Below are 16533 nucleotides of genomic sequence, written 5' to 3'. Positions count from 1 at the left end.
ATGAGATATTTCAGAATAGTTAGTCTGAGTCTAGTAGGGTTGGCATTGTACTCAAACAGGTTCCTTTTACCCATTTTTCTCAATATCCCAGTCCTATAATATCCTGGTTAATTAAGAATTGGTATACTGCTTTTAAAATTTAAGGAAATAACTTGTTTAAATGGTTAATATCAGTTACCCTGAAGTGAAATTATTTTAATTGCTTTTTCAGCACAAATATTTATAAAGTTTTACAGAGAAGTTACGCCTGGCGTGGATTTTGCTTCACAAGTCCTGAATGATCTTCTCGTTTCTTTGCTCAAGAACTGTTTGTTTCAAGAAGTATTTCAGATATTGAATGTTACTGTACTGATTAATATGCTGGTAAGTGACCTTGGAATATTTTGAAAACCTCTTTGATCCATAGTATCTTAGCCTTTCTAGTACTATGCCATTTGCAGTAATATTTGTTTTTTACTTTGGTACCCATTTTTTATAAGAAAAAAAACCACAAAGCAATTCATCAATTCTATAATAAAAACTCTAAGCTTTCTAGTTGAACAAAGTTGTAAGACTAATTTTGCTTTTTTTTCTAAATTAGCCGGCTGTTGATGTTCTTCTGAAAATTTTTGAGTACATGGCTTCTTTGAATGTAAAAGATGCTGTGCCTACATTAATCAGTATATTTTGTAAGGTATGAGATTAATTGTACTACTATTTGTTGACATTTCTAAAATGCCTTGCTTTGTTTTAAACTCAAATGTATCACTTTATGATTCTTTAAATAGAATTTTTTAAAAGTTGCATTGTGGTTAGCTGCATTTGTGGTACAGGCTTCCATTTATCCCTTAGTTTTTGACTGAGATTCCTTGTGACATATTTTTCCCACTGATGTTTGCCTCTTGCCTCTGGAAATATTTAAGTGATGCCAATCTTTTGTGTGTTTACTTTTCTTCCCCCTATTTGATATTACAGCTTGTTGATGCTGGTATGTTTCTTGAGTTTGAACATTTCAACTTCATTATTAAGTTCCTTCACCAATTGCAAGTTTCCAGTCAGGAAATAAATACTATTCTGAACGTAAAATCCAGGTATGTCTTTAAGGAGCTATTTTATACCTAAATTTATCTAGTTCTTTCTTCAGGTTCTATATCATAAGTTTATGGGCAGACTTTAAAAGCCAGTTAGAAAATGCAAACTTAGTGTCTTGGATGGAAATGCATGTGATTCTATCATAGCATGCCTAATTGTTCTCTGATGATCAGTATGAAAAAAGCTAATTATAACTGCAGTCAGAATCCAAATCTTGGATCTTTTATCTTTGAAATCCTTTGTCTTTGAAATACATTAAACTGATATCACTTTAAAATACAATCTGATGCAGTGCTGTTCCCAGGTGTGCTGCAAGTTTGTATAACTCTAGTCAAATCAGAGATGTTATGGTTTAATACATATCTTAGCCCAGCATAAGCAAGCAGTACTTTTGCAATAAATAGCCCTTGCAGGCAATAGGATGACTAGTTATAATCTGAAGTAGTTTTCTAGTTTCATTTACTGTGAAACTGCATAAATGCTTGTGCCAACACAAGCAGAGAGGAGGGTGGGAGTTTTTTTTTTTTCCCAGTGTTGCTGGATGATGCTGGTCACAGTGTGAAACTACAACCTGAATCTGTTCCAAACTGTTGATATCTTCCTATCACTTACAAGAAAATGGATCGCCCTCATGCATCACCTGTATCAAAAAATTGAGAAACTAAGTTTGCTGTTCATAAAGCAAGTTTTGATTCTTAGAGGAATCAAAACGGGTAACATGTACTGCATAAATACAAGGTATCACTGTTTCAAGAGAAAACACTACAGAAATCAAGTTTGCTGCTCTTCATACTGGTCCCATAATGAGAACACCTGTCATCCATGGATATCAGTGTTTTACAAATGCAACTTAACACACCTGTTGGAGGTAATTTTTATCACTTTTCAGATCAGGAATCCGATTCACCAAGGAATGGCCCTTTCCAAGTTTCCAGTATATATGTGCTTTTATCATAAACTGAGAAGCAGTCTGTGTGCAGATAGAGCAGCTCTGCTACTTCCACTACATGTAGTAGCTCATCCATATGTAGGTTAAGTATCTCTACATGATTGCATCGCACTGGTAGCTGCATTCATTGTTCCAGTGGCAGCAGCAGAATAAAACATTATGCTGCTAGCTATTTGAAGCTGAATTGCGCCGTCTCATGTAACCAGGACTTTTTTTTCTTTTTGTCTTCATATCAGAAACACGTACAGTACAGCTCTACATTTATTTAATGGATTGCAAGTCTTATTCTTATCTTTTCAATTACACTTATCCTAAGAAAAGGGAGTATTTTCTCTGAAAACAGTTTTGTTCAATAATTTGCATAATACATGAAATACATGTACTGACTTTCTTTGATATCATTATAAATATGTTTTCAGTGTCCAGTTTGTATAGTGTGTGTAGTAAACCAAGTAAAAAATTGCATCCGTTTTTAATACAAACATGATGTTTTGTTGATCACCTCCTGATAGTGTGTTGTTTAGTTCAACAGGGTTAGAAAAGTGAATGGTTTGAATAGAAATAGCTTCATTTGATGTTAAAATAACATATTAATATTTTTTTCTTATTGAAGATTTCAGGAAAAACACTTTAAAAAGAACTGGCATTTTGACTTCAATTTGGTAATGACTGAAATTCAGGTACTGTGTGTGTGTATTCTTTAAGCCTTTTGTGATCCTTAAACCAGTTAAATCTCATGACTTTTTTAAATCTACAGAAAATAGCAATTTCTATGTTATTTTAAATTTTTATTATGAAGTATATTGAGTTTACAATAATACATTGTTAGTGAAGCCATATTTGAGAAAGGTTAACATCCAGGGAAAACTGTCTTTGGCTTTTCTGTGGTGTATCAGTATTTATTTTAATTTACATACTTGAGGCTTTTATCTTAGTTTTGACTCAAAGATTTTATAATTTTAAACATTTTGTATGCCGTACGTTTATTGTTCTTTTAATCAGTAGTGGTACAGCCTTCCTTACCAAAAATATATTTAATATTTTATTTTACAGAATTCATATCTAGTATAGAAAGACACAGTTGTAAAAGGCTGTAACTGGTAATGGTAAACTGGTATTTCAAAGAATAAGTAAATATTATAACATAATTTCTTTAATGGTACACTTGAATTTTTCATATTTAAGGGCAAATTGCTTTCTGTATGTACAATTGTAGTACTGTTTGTAAATTATCACACACTTACTATCATAGCTTCTTAAATTTAGGTCTCAAGGTCTGTAAGAACCAGGACTAATTTTGATTCATTTTCTTTTTTTAATATGAAAGTCATCTTCAAGCCAGCTGGCAAGTATAGAGGAAACAACCATCAATTTGATGTGCATCCTGCAAAAAAGATAACCAAAAAAAACCCCACTCAGAGACTGATTACAAAAAATAGCTGTAAAAAAGTTCCTTCATTAGCTTTCCAAGAGCCTGCAAAATATTTGCAAATATTGGCCCTTTTTATTAATGGGAGTAACATAGCACATCAGCTCCTACTACTGATGACCATGTCTAAGTCCTGCTTATCAAAACCTTGCAGTCCTCTCACGTTGGACTTTCCGTGCCCCCATCACTGGAACTCRAGAGGCCAAGCTAGTTGCAGGGTGTGAATCTCCCTGACTACGCCAGGAACCCCCTGGGAGGCTTGTTTCATTTGGGTGCAAGTAGCCTTTGAAAGTATTCCTCTGTGTGCACTGAAGTCAGAGGTATAGCTGCAGATGAGGATATGAATAAGTTTTTTTTAGCTGACTAGGTCATGTGTGGATAGTAGTCTGGTCACAGCATCTTAGCATGAGCTGTAGAAACAGTGCAAGAGTTACAACAGCCAACACCAAATCCTGTGCTGCCATGTACACAGCGATCAGCACAGGAGCTCCCTACCTTAACACTGTCGGATACATTTGCTTAAGAGTCAGTCATATCTTTTGGTCATCCTTAAACACCCATGCCAACATATAGAAGTTAAACTGGGATTTAGTCCATTTTAATAGCCTGGTCTTACCCCTCAAGCTTTTAATCGTGCTTCAGCCTTTCATATGGCCAGTCTATGGAGTCTGACTAGTAAAACTCTTCATCTAGAAAGCACAGTGAAGTACCTGCTGTCAGATATCAAGATTAAATCATAAAGTCAAATTAGGTTAAGTATATAATGAGCCCATTCAGGTTTTTCACAACCTGATAAAATAAGCTTTATTTCTCATGAAAGAAGTAGTTTAAAAAAAAAAAAAAAAAGTGAGTTTATAGAGAACAGCTTTAAAGATTATAAGGGGAAGGTTTATCTTGTACCTAGACCGGAGAACTATGCTCTAAGTACTAGCATTTAGCACCTCATGGCACATATGCAGAAATAGGTGTATATTATACAAATGCTATGATGTCTTCACTTTTCAATAGTGACTTAACCATAAAAAGCACTGTGGTGATTTTTTTTTTCTGTAGTTCTCCTTGGATGGATATGAATTATTAGGTAACAGATGTGCCACAATAACATTTCTTTTAATATTCTTTGTTCAGTGTGAACTCAGAAGAAAGATCTTGTACAGGATTTTAGTTGAACATATGTAGTTGAATGTTACATGTGACTTTAGTATGTTGTTGCTGGAAATCAGAGTGCTCCAGTTTTCATGGGTTATCAATGCAACATGAGTTTTATTCTGGTTATAAATTAAGGAGTAAGCTAAGTACTATTGAGACTGATTTATTCCTCATGTTCAGATGGATAAAACATAAAGATTCACATGTCAGAAAAGGCTAGATCTCCATTTCATTTCAGAGAGATGATTGATCTAAACTAGTTCTTAACTTAATACTCAAGAATAAATTCTAGATTCTGTAGTCCGTGCTGAACCATGTAATAATTTGGGTTGGAAGGGACCTCAGGAGGTCTCTATTCCAAATTTCTGCTTAAAGCTGGGTCAACACTGAATTCAGAGCAGGCCGTTCAAGACTTTGTCCAGTCAGTTCTTGAAAACCTCTTTAATTTTTTGTCTGCAGTTATCCTTCACCGGTCTTGGCATAAATGCTCAGTTGGCTTACCTGCAAATGCTGCACAACAACCCTGTACTGCTATCAGTATTCTGAGCCAGTTGGTTTAAATTTAACATTTCAGTGTGTGTATGCATCTCCAGCACATGTCTCTAGATTACAGCGCACAAACATGGGCTTAGTCCTGAAACTCCCAGAAAAGTTGCACCAGAGTAACAAGTATCTGACCAGGACCGTGTTCTTAGCCTGTATTAATAGGAAGATTCAAGTTAACTTAATCCTAATGAAACACAGTGGGGTGTTGATGATGCTAATAAAATTTTAACAAGCTAGAGAAAAAGTGTCATAACAATATGAACAGTGAGAGAAAAGAATATAAAACACTGAGATTTAATCATAGAATTATAAGAAATGTCTTTATTTGGTTATAGTCTCTTTGGATTAACTGATCTAGATGCTGTGATCTGTTCCTTTAAGAGACAGGGGATAATCCATTGAGGGAAACGTCAGAAATCAGAATGCATTCAGTACTGTTGTAGGAGACAGATTATATACTAGCTGCATTTTCTTTACTGCTTTAAGTCTATTCCAGGTATATCTCTTGAATTCCAATACATTTTCTGTTTGGTGTTCTGGAAGAAGGTTTGCTTATATTTATCCATTGCCTTCTTCACAGCACTGCAAGGAAAAAAGCGATTGGACCAAGTTGGGAAATTTGTATATCAGTTTGAGAACTGGACATGAACAATTTGGTGATCTTCAGAAACTGTCATTATTTATTGCTGAAATACTAACCAGAGATTCTGAGGAAGAAAGACCAGGAGTTCCTTTTTGTGATTTTGCTGATGCAGGTAAAATTAAGATGCAATAAATATTCACCTTTATTCTTTGTAGAGTTTTTGAAAGAAGAAAAAACAAAAATCTATGCTGACTGTTTTCTTGACATTAGTCAATTTTATATGATACAATGTTCAGAATTCCTCTGGGTACAAATGCAATCAACTGAAATGCTTAATAGATGCCATTTTCTAGTTGAAGTAAAATTCCCTGTGCTCATAATTAAAAGTCAGAGATACTAAATGGGTTTCACCACCTGCTCCAAAAGATGGACACTTGAGCTTTGTCAGATCAAGAACAGAAGTCAAGATTGATGATTTATTAATGAGAATGTCCTGCTCTCAGGACAAAGACAAGCATATTTAAGTATTGTCATTGGAAGTGCCACATTCTTAATAGCATAAATGAAGTTTAGGGTTGTAAATACAACTAGATATATTTGTACAGATAAAAACACATTGAATGGAATCACATCTTGTACATTTCATTGGTGCTTTCTTTTAGTAATCTGGATTTTCAGAATTATTTAATCCTGTAAAAAAAATAAGAATTTCTGCAAGGGCTGCACACACAAAAATTTTATAATAAAAAATATTTTATTCCAGTTATGTGACGTGACCTTTCTGACCTCAGACTTTGATATTATAAAACGACTATCACAGCTTCCAGTCATGGAACACACACAAGGTTCTGGTGGGGCCTGAAACTTAGTGTGTAGTTTCTAATATAGTAACAGTGCTTCCAAAGTGGTAGGATATATTGTAAAATATGGTACTCTGGTTTGGAAAAACTTGTAATTCAAAACAGGTATGTAATTGCTATCATTGCTTCATGGTGCCAAAAAATAAGAAGTTCACTTTACAAATAATTATGTTATTATGTTATGTTATTATGTTATGCCATTATATGTTCAAGCATCTTATTGTTATGGATGAAATAGAATAATGCAAAATGTTCTCTGAATAAATTATAGTTATTTATTGTACTTTGTGTTAAAACTTAATAAATTGTAATTTAATGCCAAATATTCTAGAATATATATTTAAGATTTTCACAGTGACCTTATTTCTAAAGTGTGCAATTTCTTTAAAACTACATTTACACAAAGTAATATATTTTTTTCCCTTCTAGTAATAAAAAATTCACACTGTAATGAAGCAGACAGAATTTTCATTGGAAGAACTGGGATAAGTGTAATGTATTCTTATCACAAAGTACTGCAGTGGATAAAGGTATTCTGGGCTATAGCAATCTGTTTGGAAGACTGAGTCAGTTCTTTTCTAAATGTTAAACTATATTTCTCTGGTTGAATGGCTGGCTGTGCCATCTGTCTCACCCAGCCTTAGCCCTTCTCAACTATCCAGCTGGATTAAAGCATTTTGTTGTGCCTTTCTGAACAGTAGTTTTCTACATGCATCTCTTGCTTGCTTTCTTTGTTAACTAGGGTGGAGGGAGTTGCTTGTGACAATGAATATGCTTTTAATTTATTTTTCATATCTTGTGTAATTATGGCTTTCCTGGGACCAAAATACACACAGTTTGTGGTAGTTGTTTTCCCTATAGTGGTGGGCATACCAGACATTCATGCTGCCTGGTAGAACAAAGGCTTCAAGACAAAGCACATTAGGGAGTGTACTTCTGTCTGGATGGAGCCCATCATGACTTTGTCTTGCAACCTAGAAACTTAATTATTTAGGTTCAGCCATAATTCTTCTGATCCAAGGATGAATCTGGCTTAACAGACAGATCTTCCTGAGATTCTGGGGCCAGGTGCTGATGGGGTTGTTTCCCAGAAATGTCACTTTCCTCTGGCAATACTGTTGTATCCAGAGACCTCCCAACTCAAGGAATATTTGAGGAAGTTTGAGTGGGCCCTTTCCTGCACCAATGGCTCTGAACCTGATGTCAAGTAGAATGGCTAAGGCAAGGAAGACAAAAGGGGAGGCAAAGCAGGGTGCTTCTGTAGCTGGTGAACAGTTTATTCCCCAGAGCATCACTGAAAGTGTTTTTCCTCTTTAGAATCTCGGGCTCTTTCTCATTTCACACCTCTTGCCAGATTTGGACCTAGGAGTCTTGTGACTCTTGCAAAGATTTAAGTATCACAAAGAAGTACCATTTACAATCCTTCCCTTGCTATCAAATAATGTAAAGGGCCCGGGTTAAGAGACTAGACCTTCCACTGGATATTTATACTCTTTAGTCCTCATCATAGGTTCAGAAGTTCATAACAAGTTCACTGCAGCAAGCACTGTTTCACTGATAATTTTTTCTTCCTGGAAGGAAGCAGTCTAGTGTTTACTGGCTTGAATCCCCTATACAATGCAACACGACGAAAAAACATCAGTGGTTTAATTTAGCTTGTTTATGTTTTTGGAGCTGTATTTTGGCCAGTGATCCCACTCTGAATTTACCTTCCTCGCAGTGGGCCTAATCCTCATGATTAATAATTATGCTGTACTGGGGGGTTCCTCACCCCATACAACATGGTTTCCAGCATATATTATTATGAACACAAGCGAAGACACTCTTGTCCCCTTTTGACTCTTGTTTTCCTTGTGAATTATTGGAGGGGAACTCTTTCTGATTTGTATCAAGGGATTAAGGTAGTCTTTTTAATATAACTGTCTATAAGGGATGCCCTTCAGGACTTTTGTTACATTAAGCTTGTGCACTGCTCAGTCTGTTTCCAGGATCAACCCAAGCCCCAGAGGATATCTGATAAAGCTGCTTATTTTAGAGGCAATACACCCATTTTGATGAATCGGTAATTTTGGAGCATCATCTTGTTGAGTTAAATAGCTTTTTAGCAAGTCCCCACTAGCCTGCAGCACACTTGTTCCACCTGTCACAACAGATTGTCACAGCACAGTGTGGCACTGTTTAGCAATAGAGGGAAGGAAAGGTCTTTGCATTAACACTTTTGCAGTTAGAAAATTTTAAAGCGTTTTTGTTCTGCTCTACTCACCTGTTAAAACAGTTAGGAGATTCCTGGTCATGGAAGAGGTAGGCCAAGTTCTTGGCATTGAGTGGTTAGTGCTCACGTGCCCATCTAAGAGCTTAGTTTGGCTTGGGTTTTGGCTCTCTTCAGCAGAGAGAGTATATTCAGTGTTTGCAGGGAAATGCTGTTGCACACTTGTCTGTTTTCCAGGTCTGTTACAATGGGCATCCTGGTATGTGGGTTGCAAGACCTCTGATAGCCCAAGGAGGTTCGTCTTCATGTCCTCGTGTTAGAGATGCAAGCTGTCAAGAATGTGTTGTTTCTCTTGTATAAAAGGAGTTATTAAAAGCAGACAGTGCTTATATTACTTTGTTTTTCATGCATAGAGCGAAAAAAAGTCATCCCTCCATTGGGAATGTTGTGTTCAGTGTCAAATCCACCTCTCAACAAACTGTTCACCAAGATCCTCAAATAGCCTTGCAGACAACCTGTGTTCAGAATACTGGAGCATGAATGAGGCAGTGCTCTGCATGATTTTTATTGGAACCGACAATCCCCAAATTGATCTCTGTCTCAGGGATGAACTAGAACTGTCATTCCTACCTATCTCCAACCAGTTTCACTCCATAACCTGTTTCAGATAAGTCTGAAAAGCAGGAAGCTCAATCCTTCACCTTATCTTATTTTCTGTACCACTTTTTGGAAGCAGCAAGATAGGGGATCAAGCAGATACTAGCCCATAACCACAGGATTAAAGATAAGGTGAAGGACTGAGCTTCCTGCTGTGACCGAAATAATTTTGGTTTTAGGACATGCTCTGTGCCTTTTTAATGAATATTTTGGACTGCCTCAAGCTCTGGATGTGCTTTTGAGACATTCAGATCATTTTCCCTTCACAAACATCAAACCCCTTTAACTCATAGCTTTGATGCTTGGTGTCTGCCAGGGGTAAAGTATGTATGCTCCATGTTCATGAAGAGAATATCCTTTTTAAGAGCTGAGAAAGGGCACAGAACACATGCACTTGGAAAAACAATGCAGATGTGAGAYGTGAATAGAATTCCATGGAGACAGCTCTCCAAGCAACCTTAGACTACTTTCTGTGATTGAAAAAGCCAACAAACCAGAAAGTTGTTTAGAGGAAGGAAACCAGACTAAAATTCAACTTGGAATCTGATGATAAAATTATTGGTTGTTTTACTGCTGGCCAGATAGCCTCTAATTTTTCCAACTTTTTTTCTGCTGAGTACATAAGTTAGTGTTTTGTTTGGTTTATGCCAAGATAATTATTTCAGCTTAACAGTTATGTCTCTGCTACAATATGAAATATCTGTATGATCTTTTCAGAATTTTATAGGCTCTGTAGTGCTAAATGGAATCAAAAGCAGTAAAAATGTTAATACACTAGAGTAAGCAAATACAAATAAATTACAAAGTATATAAGAAATACTGTATAGGAACATCTTACTGTGGAAATAGTATTATGGAAAATACTGTGCTGGGAACTATTAAACAATGGATTTTTTTTTTTTTTTTTTTTTTTACCTACAGAGTCAAAAATTAAAAATCTGTTATTTATTCATTAGAATTCTTACTACTCAAGTCTTTTTCCTTTCCCCCCCCCCTCAGCTTGGATAATGTAGCTAAACTGATCCATATAAATCTATATCACCTGATTAAATCTGCTGTATTTTATGTAAATATACTTTGTGTTCACCAATGTCATTCTTTCCTCTGACCTTACCCCTTTCCTTTCCCCTTCTCCTGCTAGGGAAGGAAGGTTTTGGATAAATTGCATGAGCTAAAGATATACTTTACCGTCTTGAAAGGACTTACTGGTCCAGAAAAGTCAGCATCGAGATGTCAAATTGTTAATACTGCTGCAGAATTTTTTCTTAAAACTGGAAGTTTGGATGGAGCAACATGGGTATTGAGAGGTAAGTGTGTCTTGTAAAGAACTGAGTTTTGATATTTAAATTCGCACTGTCCCCTCTTATGAAAGACTTGAGCTAAAAGTTAAAAGCTGGTCTATGTTATTAAATAAATTTATTGATACTGAGACAGCAAAAATGTGATCCATCTTATCAGTTAGCATTCTTCTTGATATGTATAAGAAATACTATGACTAATACCAGACCTTTTTCAGAAACACTGTTTTCAGTTGACTACCATCCACTGTTCTATTCAAAAACCTACCATAATAGGGGAAGGGWGCTGCTGGGAAAGTGAGCCTGCCCCATGCAGATTTCCTTTGAGCCCAGGTGAAATTCAGTGTCAACAAATCTTCCAGCTGGGGTCAGTGCAGTGTTTCTTTACTCCTCACAGTAGCCACACATAATGAAGCTAACTTTGGAATATTAAAATATTTCTATCATAAAATAACCCATAATTACTTGCTTTTTGGAATTCTGCTGACATGATGAAAAGAAGAGAGGAAACTCAGAAGTATGCACAAGAATAAAAAGTGTTCTATAAAGTAATATTGAGGATCTAAATTTTGCTATTTGGCTTTATAAAACATTTATATATAAAACTGTAGAGGGCAAGCCACTGAATGAGAGTCACTACCATGATATTTAAAGATTTAAATATGAAGGTTTGGGGGGGTCTATCTGAGAAGTATTTGTGATAAGGAACAAATTATTAATAACTAGAATTGCATTTTATGTGAAGCTTTGAAATTTGTTTTCTATTACATTTTATAATATACTTTTAACAGCCAAAAGTCCATTGTGACCAGCTGTTTCAGTTAATAGAAATAACACCACACTATTCTTTGCTGTAGAGTCAGGATGGATCACAAATGCACCAGTGTGGCCCTGTGATAAAATGGACATCCTCAATCGACATAATCTGTTACGTTCACTGGTACATGAATACTTGAGTAAGAGTTTATACAGGCAGGCATTTGAGGTTCTGCAGAACTTACCGGGTTTCCAAAATTGTTCTGGTAAGTAAAAAAAGGTACTGTGTTAAGAGCTAAAAATTTAACAGGTGATTCTGTACTGTTCCTTTTTTTTCCCCATTTCCTGCTACAATTTATTGAAGATGGATTTTTGACATGCCCATTTTCTTGCAGAGTGTAGATGTCAGTTAAAGTACCTACTGTACTCTGCAACTCTTACTAATTACGTCAGTAACACACACACACACACACACACACACACGCACGCACGCACACACGCTCTTTATACAGCTGTCCTCTTTTTCTAATTGTCCCAGTTACATAGAACTATAGGAAAGGTCCACTAATTTTTTTAAGGACCATACAGTCTCTACAATAGGAGAGAACAGGGATGTCATCAGGGAGATTCATTTTCTCTAACTTCAGTGTAGAAATCTACATTGTTGATTTCTAAAGCTGAGCTAGCCATACTAGGCTTTTTAAACACACCATGTGAAGAAATGAGTACTTTTTCAGGTTCGGTTTATCTGACAAATTTGGGATGTGTACTTTGAGATGGGTAGTTCCTTAGTCTCCACTGTAGAAACCTCACTTGACTCACTTGTATAGGGCTCAGTCCTATTGTCAGTGCGTATTCTTAGGTATATTAGGAGAACTTAGTTGGAACACTGTCTGCTTTGAGGATCCTAAAACATGTTTTGCCATGATGTGGATAGTAGGCTGCTGAGTCCTGCCAAGAAGTGGGCAGTTCAGAGCATGGGCAGAAGCAGAACTTGTGGCACCAAGATGACTTTATTGGTGCAAATTTTGGGAGTCTGAGACACCAGGTAAAGATTGTATTCTTAGACTTGGGCAGGGAATATATTTTTATCTGATCATACTGTTTTTAGCAGGAAGTTATGATGTGGACTTTAACAATTCATCTTTAACAACGTAAGTGAAATGTGTATAACTATGTGAAAAGACCTGAATAAAGCGTCATTATCGTAAGTTATCTCAACCTTGTGCCATTTTGCTAATGGAAGCAAGAATCCTTATTTAGGTACTGATGCCAACATTGGGAAGCCACTCTTCAATTAGACTTGCTTTTGATTTGAATTCAGTAATTAACATTCTTCATTTCATTTCAGATACTGTAGATGTTCCCTGGTACAGCCGTCTTTTTAACAAGCTGATAAATGCCTGTTTTGAGAGCAAGAACCTTGGGATCTCATCTTCTGCAATAGACTTCATGCTTTCAAAAAATATACCTATTGATTTTTTTCTGCTTAGAGGATTAATCACAAGTTTGGGAAGAAGTTGTTTGTGGAGTAAAGCTAGGACCTATTACAAGAGTAAGTTGCTTTTTAAACAATATCCTTTGCTTATGCTCTTTGGACAGCATACACTCATAAAAGCTCGGTATATTGGGGAGAAATAGATAAGAGTATACTTTATAAGGAGAAAACCATACTTTCTGTGTCACTGTAAGCTATTCATTTGTAACCACAATATTTATTAGGAAATAGCTACAATTGAAAATAACTGTCAGTGAAGACTACGTGGCATGAAAGAAATACAATTCTCGTAAAATTAATTTTTCATGTTCAATTTCAGAATTTCCAAAATGTGAATGCTGAAAAGATTTAAAAGTGCATCATCTTCACACTTTTATCTAGGCAAACTATACTTCCTTATACTCCTGTTTAGAGCTATAATCGTCACTGATAATATTTGTTGACAAAAATAACATTTTACAACAGAGATTATTATGTGGATGGAGTATTTGTTGTGTTCTTGAATCAGGCCATTTCACACATGAAATAATAAAGTCTGTTAAGAATTCTTACTTTTTTAGGGTTTTTTTTTAACCTATTTTTTTCTGCATTCTAAGCCACGTACAGATGAAAATAGATCTATGTTCAGTATTGATATCCCTAATTTCTTACATTTCTGCATTTACTGTCAGGTGCTTTATCATTGGGTTGCTACCCACTGCTGCAGGGAAATTTGTATCACAAACTTCTGCCAATTCCTTCTTACCTCTCTGAGGTAGAGATGCTGTTGGCCATTGAAATATTCCTTGTTTCAAATGCCAGTGATGTTCAAAGTCCAGGTGCTACCAGTCAGACTCTTCAAATAATACTCAAAAGGTTTGTTGACAAATACATACCACTTTGACTGTATTTATTAATGTGATCATGAGAGACCTTGTTTTCTGTTGGCTGGGAAAGAGAATCCTTGTTTTTAAACTTTAATCTGGTTATAGAGCAGTAAACATATTCTTTTTTAAATTCTTATATGTATATAACAGTTACCAGCAGAAAAATAGTTGTTCCAGACTGATACTGGACTGGTTTCCCTAACTGAATGTGTCTAGCATATTAAGAACATACTGTATTTTCTAAACCAGGATAGCTTGATATTTCAATGTATAGATTCTTGTGTTGTGATTAAGCAGTGGAGTAGAAGGGCAGAGTCAAAATGTTAGGCCTTTCAAAAGGCAAATCTAACATTTCTTGGCTGTTCTTTGGGGAGTGCATGAAGCTATTTTATTTGATTCTATTTGTAGGGGATACTTCAATATTAAATTTCCTAGTGTGATTTTTCCCTCACTATGAGACAGAATACCTTCAGATAAAAGTTTATTTCTTTTTTCCTGTCTTGTTCATAAACTACCAACCACTGTCACTAGATTATACCAATAATTCATTTTTCAAGACCCCATTTTGTCTGAGATTTGGTGGCTCASCATCAGAATGTGAAACTGCATAGAAAAGCTGGATTTGTTAAGTAGTGTGAACAGGGGCACCTCGAACTCGAATACTCTGTGTCTTCCTTCCCCCCACCCTTCCCAAGGAATACATCTCTTAGTTTTGCTTTTTGACAAACAAGAAGCTTTTTATCTCTGTGTCTTTTTGGAACATCTTACCTCAAAGATGCCTGATTTGTTTTCTCTAAGTTTTTCTGCTGTCATTTAGGGGAATATCGAAGTTACATTTGGAATGCTGTTTGATTACTTCAGGTCAAAATAATCATTATATCCTATAAAATAAGAAGCATGCATCTTGCTTGCAGGAGAAAAGAAAAATCATAGTGAACTCAAAATATGACTGAATTTATTTAGAAAATAGTGCTGTCCAGAAGAACAGTATAATTTAAAAAAATTTTGTCATCAGAAAATTTGTTGTGATGAGACATGATACGTTCTTCAGCTGATTTGACACATAGGAAATTTAACTCCATTGTGAGAATTTTTTTTCTTCTTATTAAGACTATTTGTTGATATAAAAGTTCTAGCCAACACTAGATAGCAGTTTCAGGTGTATGCTGTTGTACCTCTGCTGGTCTGCTTAGAGAATATGATCCTGATCATGCAAAAACATAGGCATATCACTTAGCACACCCTTACTCCAAAAGTGAATACGTGCCAAAAATGAGTAATCATTTTGGATTCAAGCATGTACATAAATTATTGCAATATCCAGTTCATAAAATGTTTTATATGCCTTTACTGAATTTTCCAGACCAGAGTTGAGCATTTCTTGATGAAATGCACTGCAGTGAGTATTGCAGACCTCCTTTGTATTGGCATTAAATCCTATTATTTTCCAGTACTGTGAAATATGTTTAAGAGATCACTTTTTTAACTTTTTAATTCTTCAGAATAATCAGCTAAAAATTGTCTAGAAATTAACATAATCTATCGAAAGTGAAGTGAAGATGAGGCATTATTTTAAATTTTTTTATAATCTTCTTGCCATTATAAAGCATCATGCAAGTGACACAGGGCCTGTATGTTACATAATTTTGTATTTGTGAAAAATCTCTTACAGATGTGAAGATCCAAAAGGGCAGAATAAAGATGACTATCAAACAGCAGTGGAGAGACTGATCCTAGCTGCTCGTATATCAGATCCAAAGCTTTTTCTTAAGCACATGACAATGAATGTTAATATGGAAGAAGTTTACAGCTTGGATCTTACATCTGCTCTAAAATGGCTGCAGGAGAATATGAAATGGGCTGGAAGGGTCTGGCTGTTTCAGTAGTTATTAATTAGTAAAGACTTTTTTTTTTATGGTTAAAGTAATCATTGCTGAAAATAATATAAATCAATAAAGACAGTTCCCACTGTATTCAGACTGTGCCTTACTGATTAACAGCAAGGCTTCAAATCTCAAGTTGTTTTTAAATATTTATGCTGATGATAATGCAGATAGTAGCACAAAAATAGAACATCTTTTTTCGTACATGCAAGTATCCCTATACAGACTGTCACACCAGCTTACATAGATATTTATAATGGTATCATTAGCCTCAGCTACTTTTCCCTTTTTATGGAGAATATAGCACTAACTGTTACTCCTGTCCCAGCAATTGATTGGGTATATCTAGTGTTCTTGAGTGAGAGGTTTTCCACATTGCTCCAAGAACCTGTAGAAGTAATACATGTTTCCTTTTGTTTTCCTCACAGTGTATTGTGAGGATATTGTCCCATCTGTGAACCCCTTCTTAGGCCTTCATTTCCTTACTCAAAAAAAAACACTGAGAACAAAATAACTTCAAAAGTCACTTACCACATGAGACATGCCTGACTTAGCTAACAGGATACCTTCCTTCACAGAGCTGAGAGAGTCTCTACACAGAGTTCACGGTGGAAGGTGTAGCTGATGTGAGTGCAGGTATTGCTTCACGTTTTTGTATATATGTCCCCTTCCACTGAAAAGGAAAATTTTCTCTCCCTCTTCAAAGTGCTCTTGGAGGGATTGCTTCTACCTTTGCATCCGTGTGCTGTAATTGACATTACCATTATTTAGTTTCGGTC

At 35.7% G+C, this 16533-nt stretch overlaps 1 protein-coding gene across 1 annotated transcript in view; it reads left to right on the top strand.

Moving 5' to 3' along the window:
* Positions 1 to 15757, top strand: part of TOPAZ1 (testis and ovary specific PAZ domain containing 1) — a 42197-nt gene extending 26440 nt beyond the window's left edge. Inside the window, exons 11-21 of the mRNA XM_026089924.1 lie at positions 212 to 363; positions 581 to 673; positions 955 to 1070; positions 2634 to 2700; positions 5725 to 5899; positions 7017 to 7117; positions 10595 to 10760; positions 11609 to 11773; positions 12859 to 13062; positions 13677 to 13860; positions 15544 to 15757. Coding sequence (XP_025945709.1) covers positions 212 to 363; positions 581 to 673; positions 955 to 1070; positions 2634 to 2700; positions 5725 to 5899; positions 7017 to 7117; positions 10595 to 10760; positions 11609 to 11773; positions 12859 to 13062; positions 13677 to 13860; positions 15544 to 15757 — 1637 coding nt within the window. The remainder of the gene's footprint in view (positions 1 to 211; positions 364 to 580; positions 674 to 954; positions 1071 to 2633; positions 2701 to 5724; positions 5900 to 7016; positions 7118 to 10594; positions 10761 to 11608; positions 11774 to 12858; positions 13063 to 13676; positions 13861 to 15543) is intronic.
* Positions 15758 to 16533: the final 776 nt, after the last annotated feature.

Source organism: Apteryx rowi, unplaced genomic scaffold, assembly GCF_003343035.1.
Source record: "Apteryx rowi isolate R43461 unplaced genomic scaffold, aptRow1 scaffold_837, whole genome shotgun sequence".
Classification (NCBI taxonomy): Eukaryota; Metazoa; Chordata; class Aves; order Apterygiformes; family Apterygidae; genus Apteryx; species Apteryx rowi.
The sequence above is the reverse complement of the archived record's forward strand: the minus strand, read 5'-3'. Positions and strand labels throughout refer to the sequence as shown.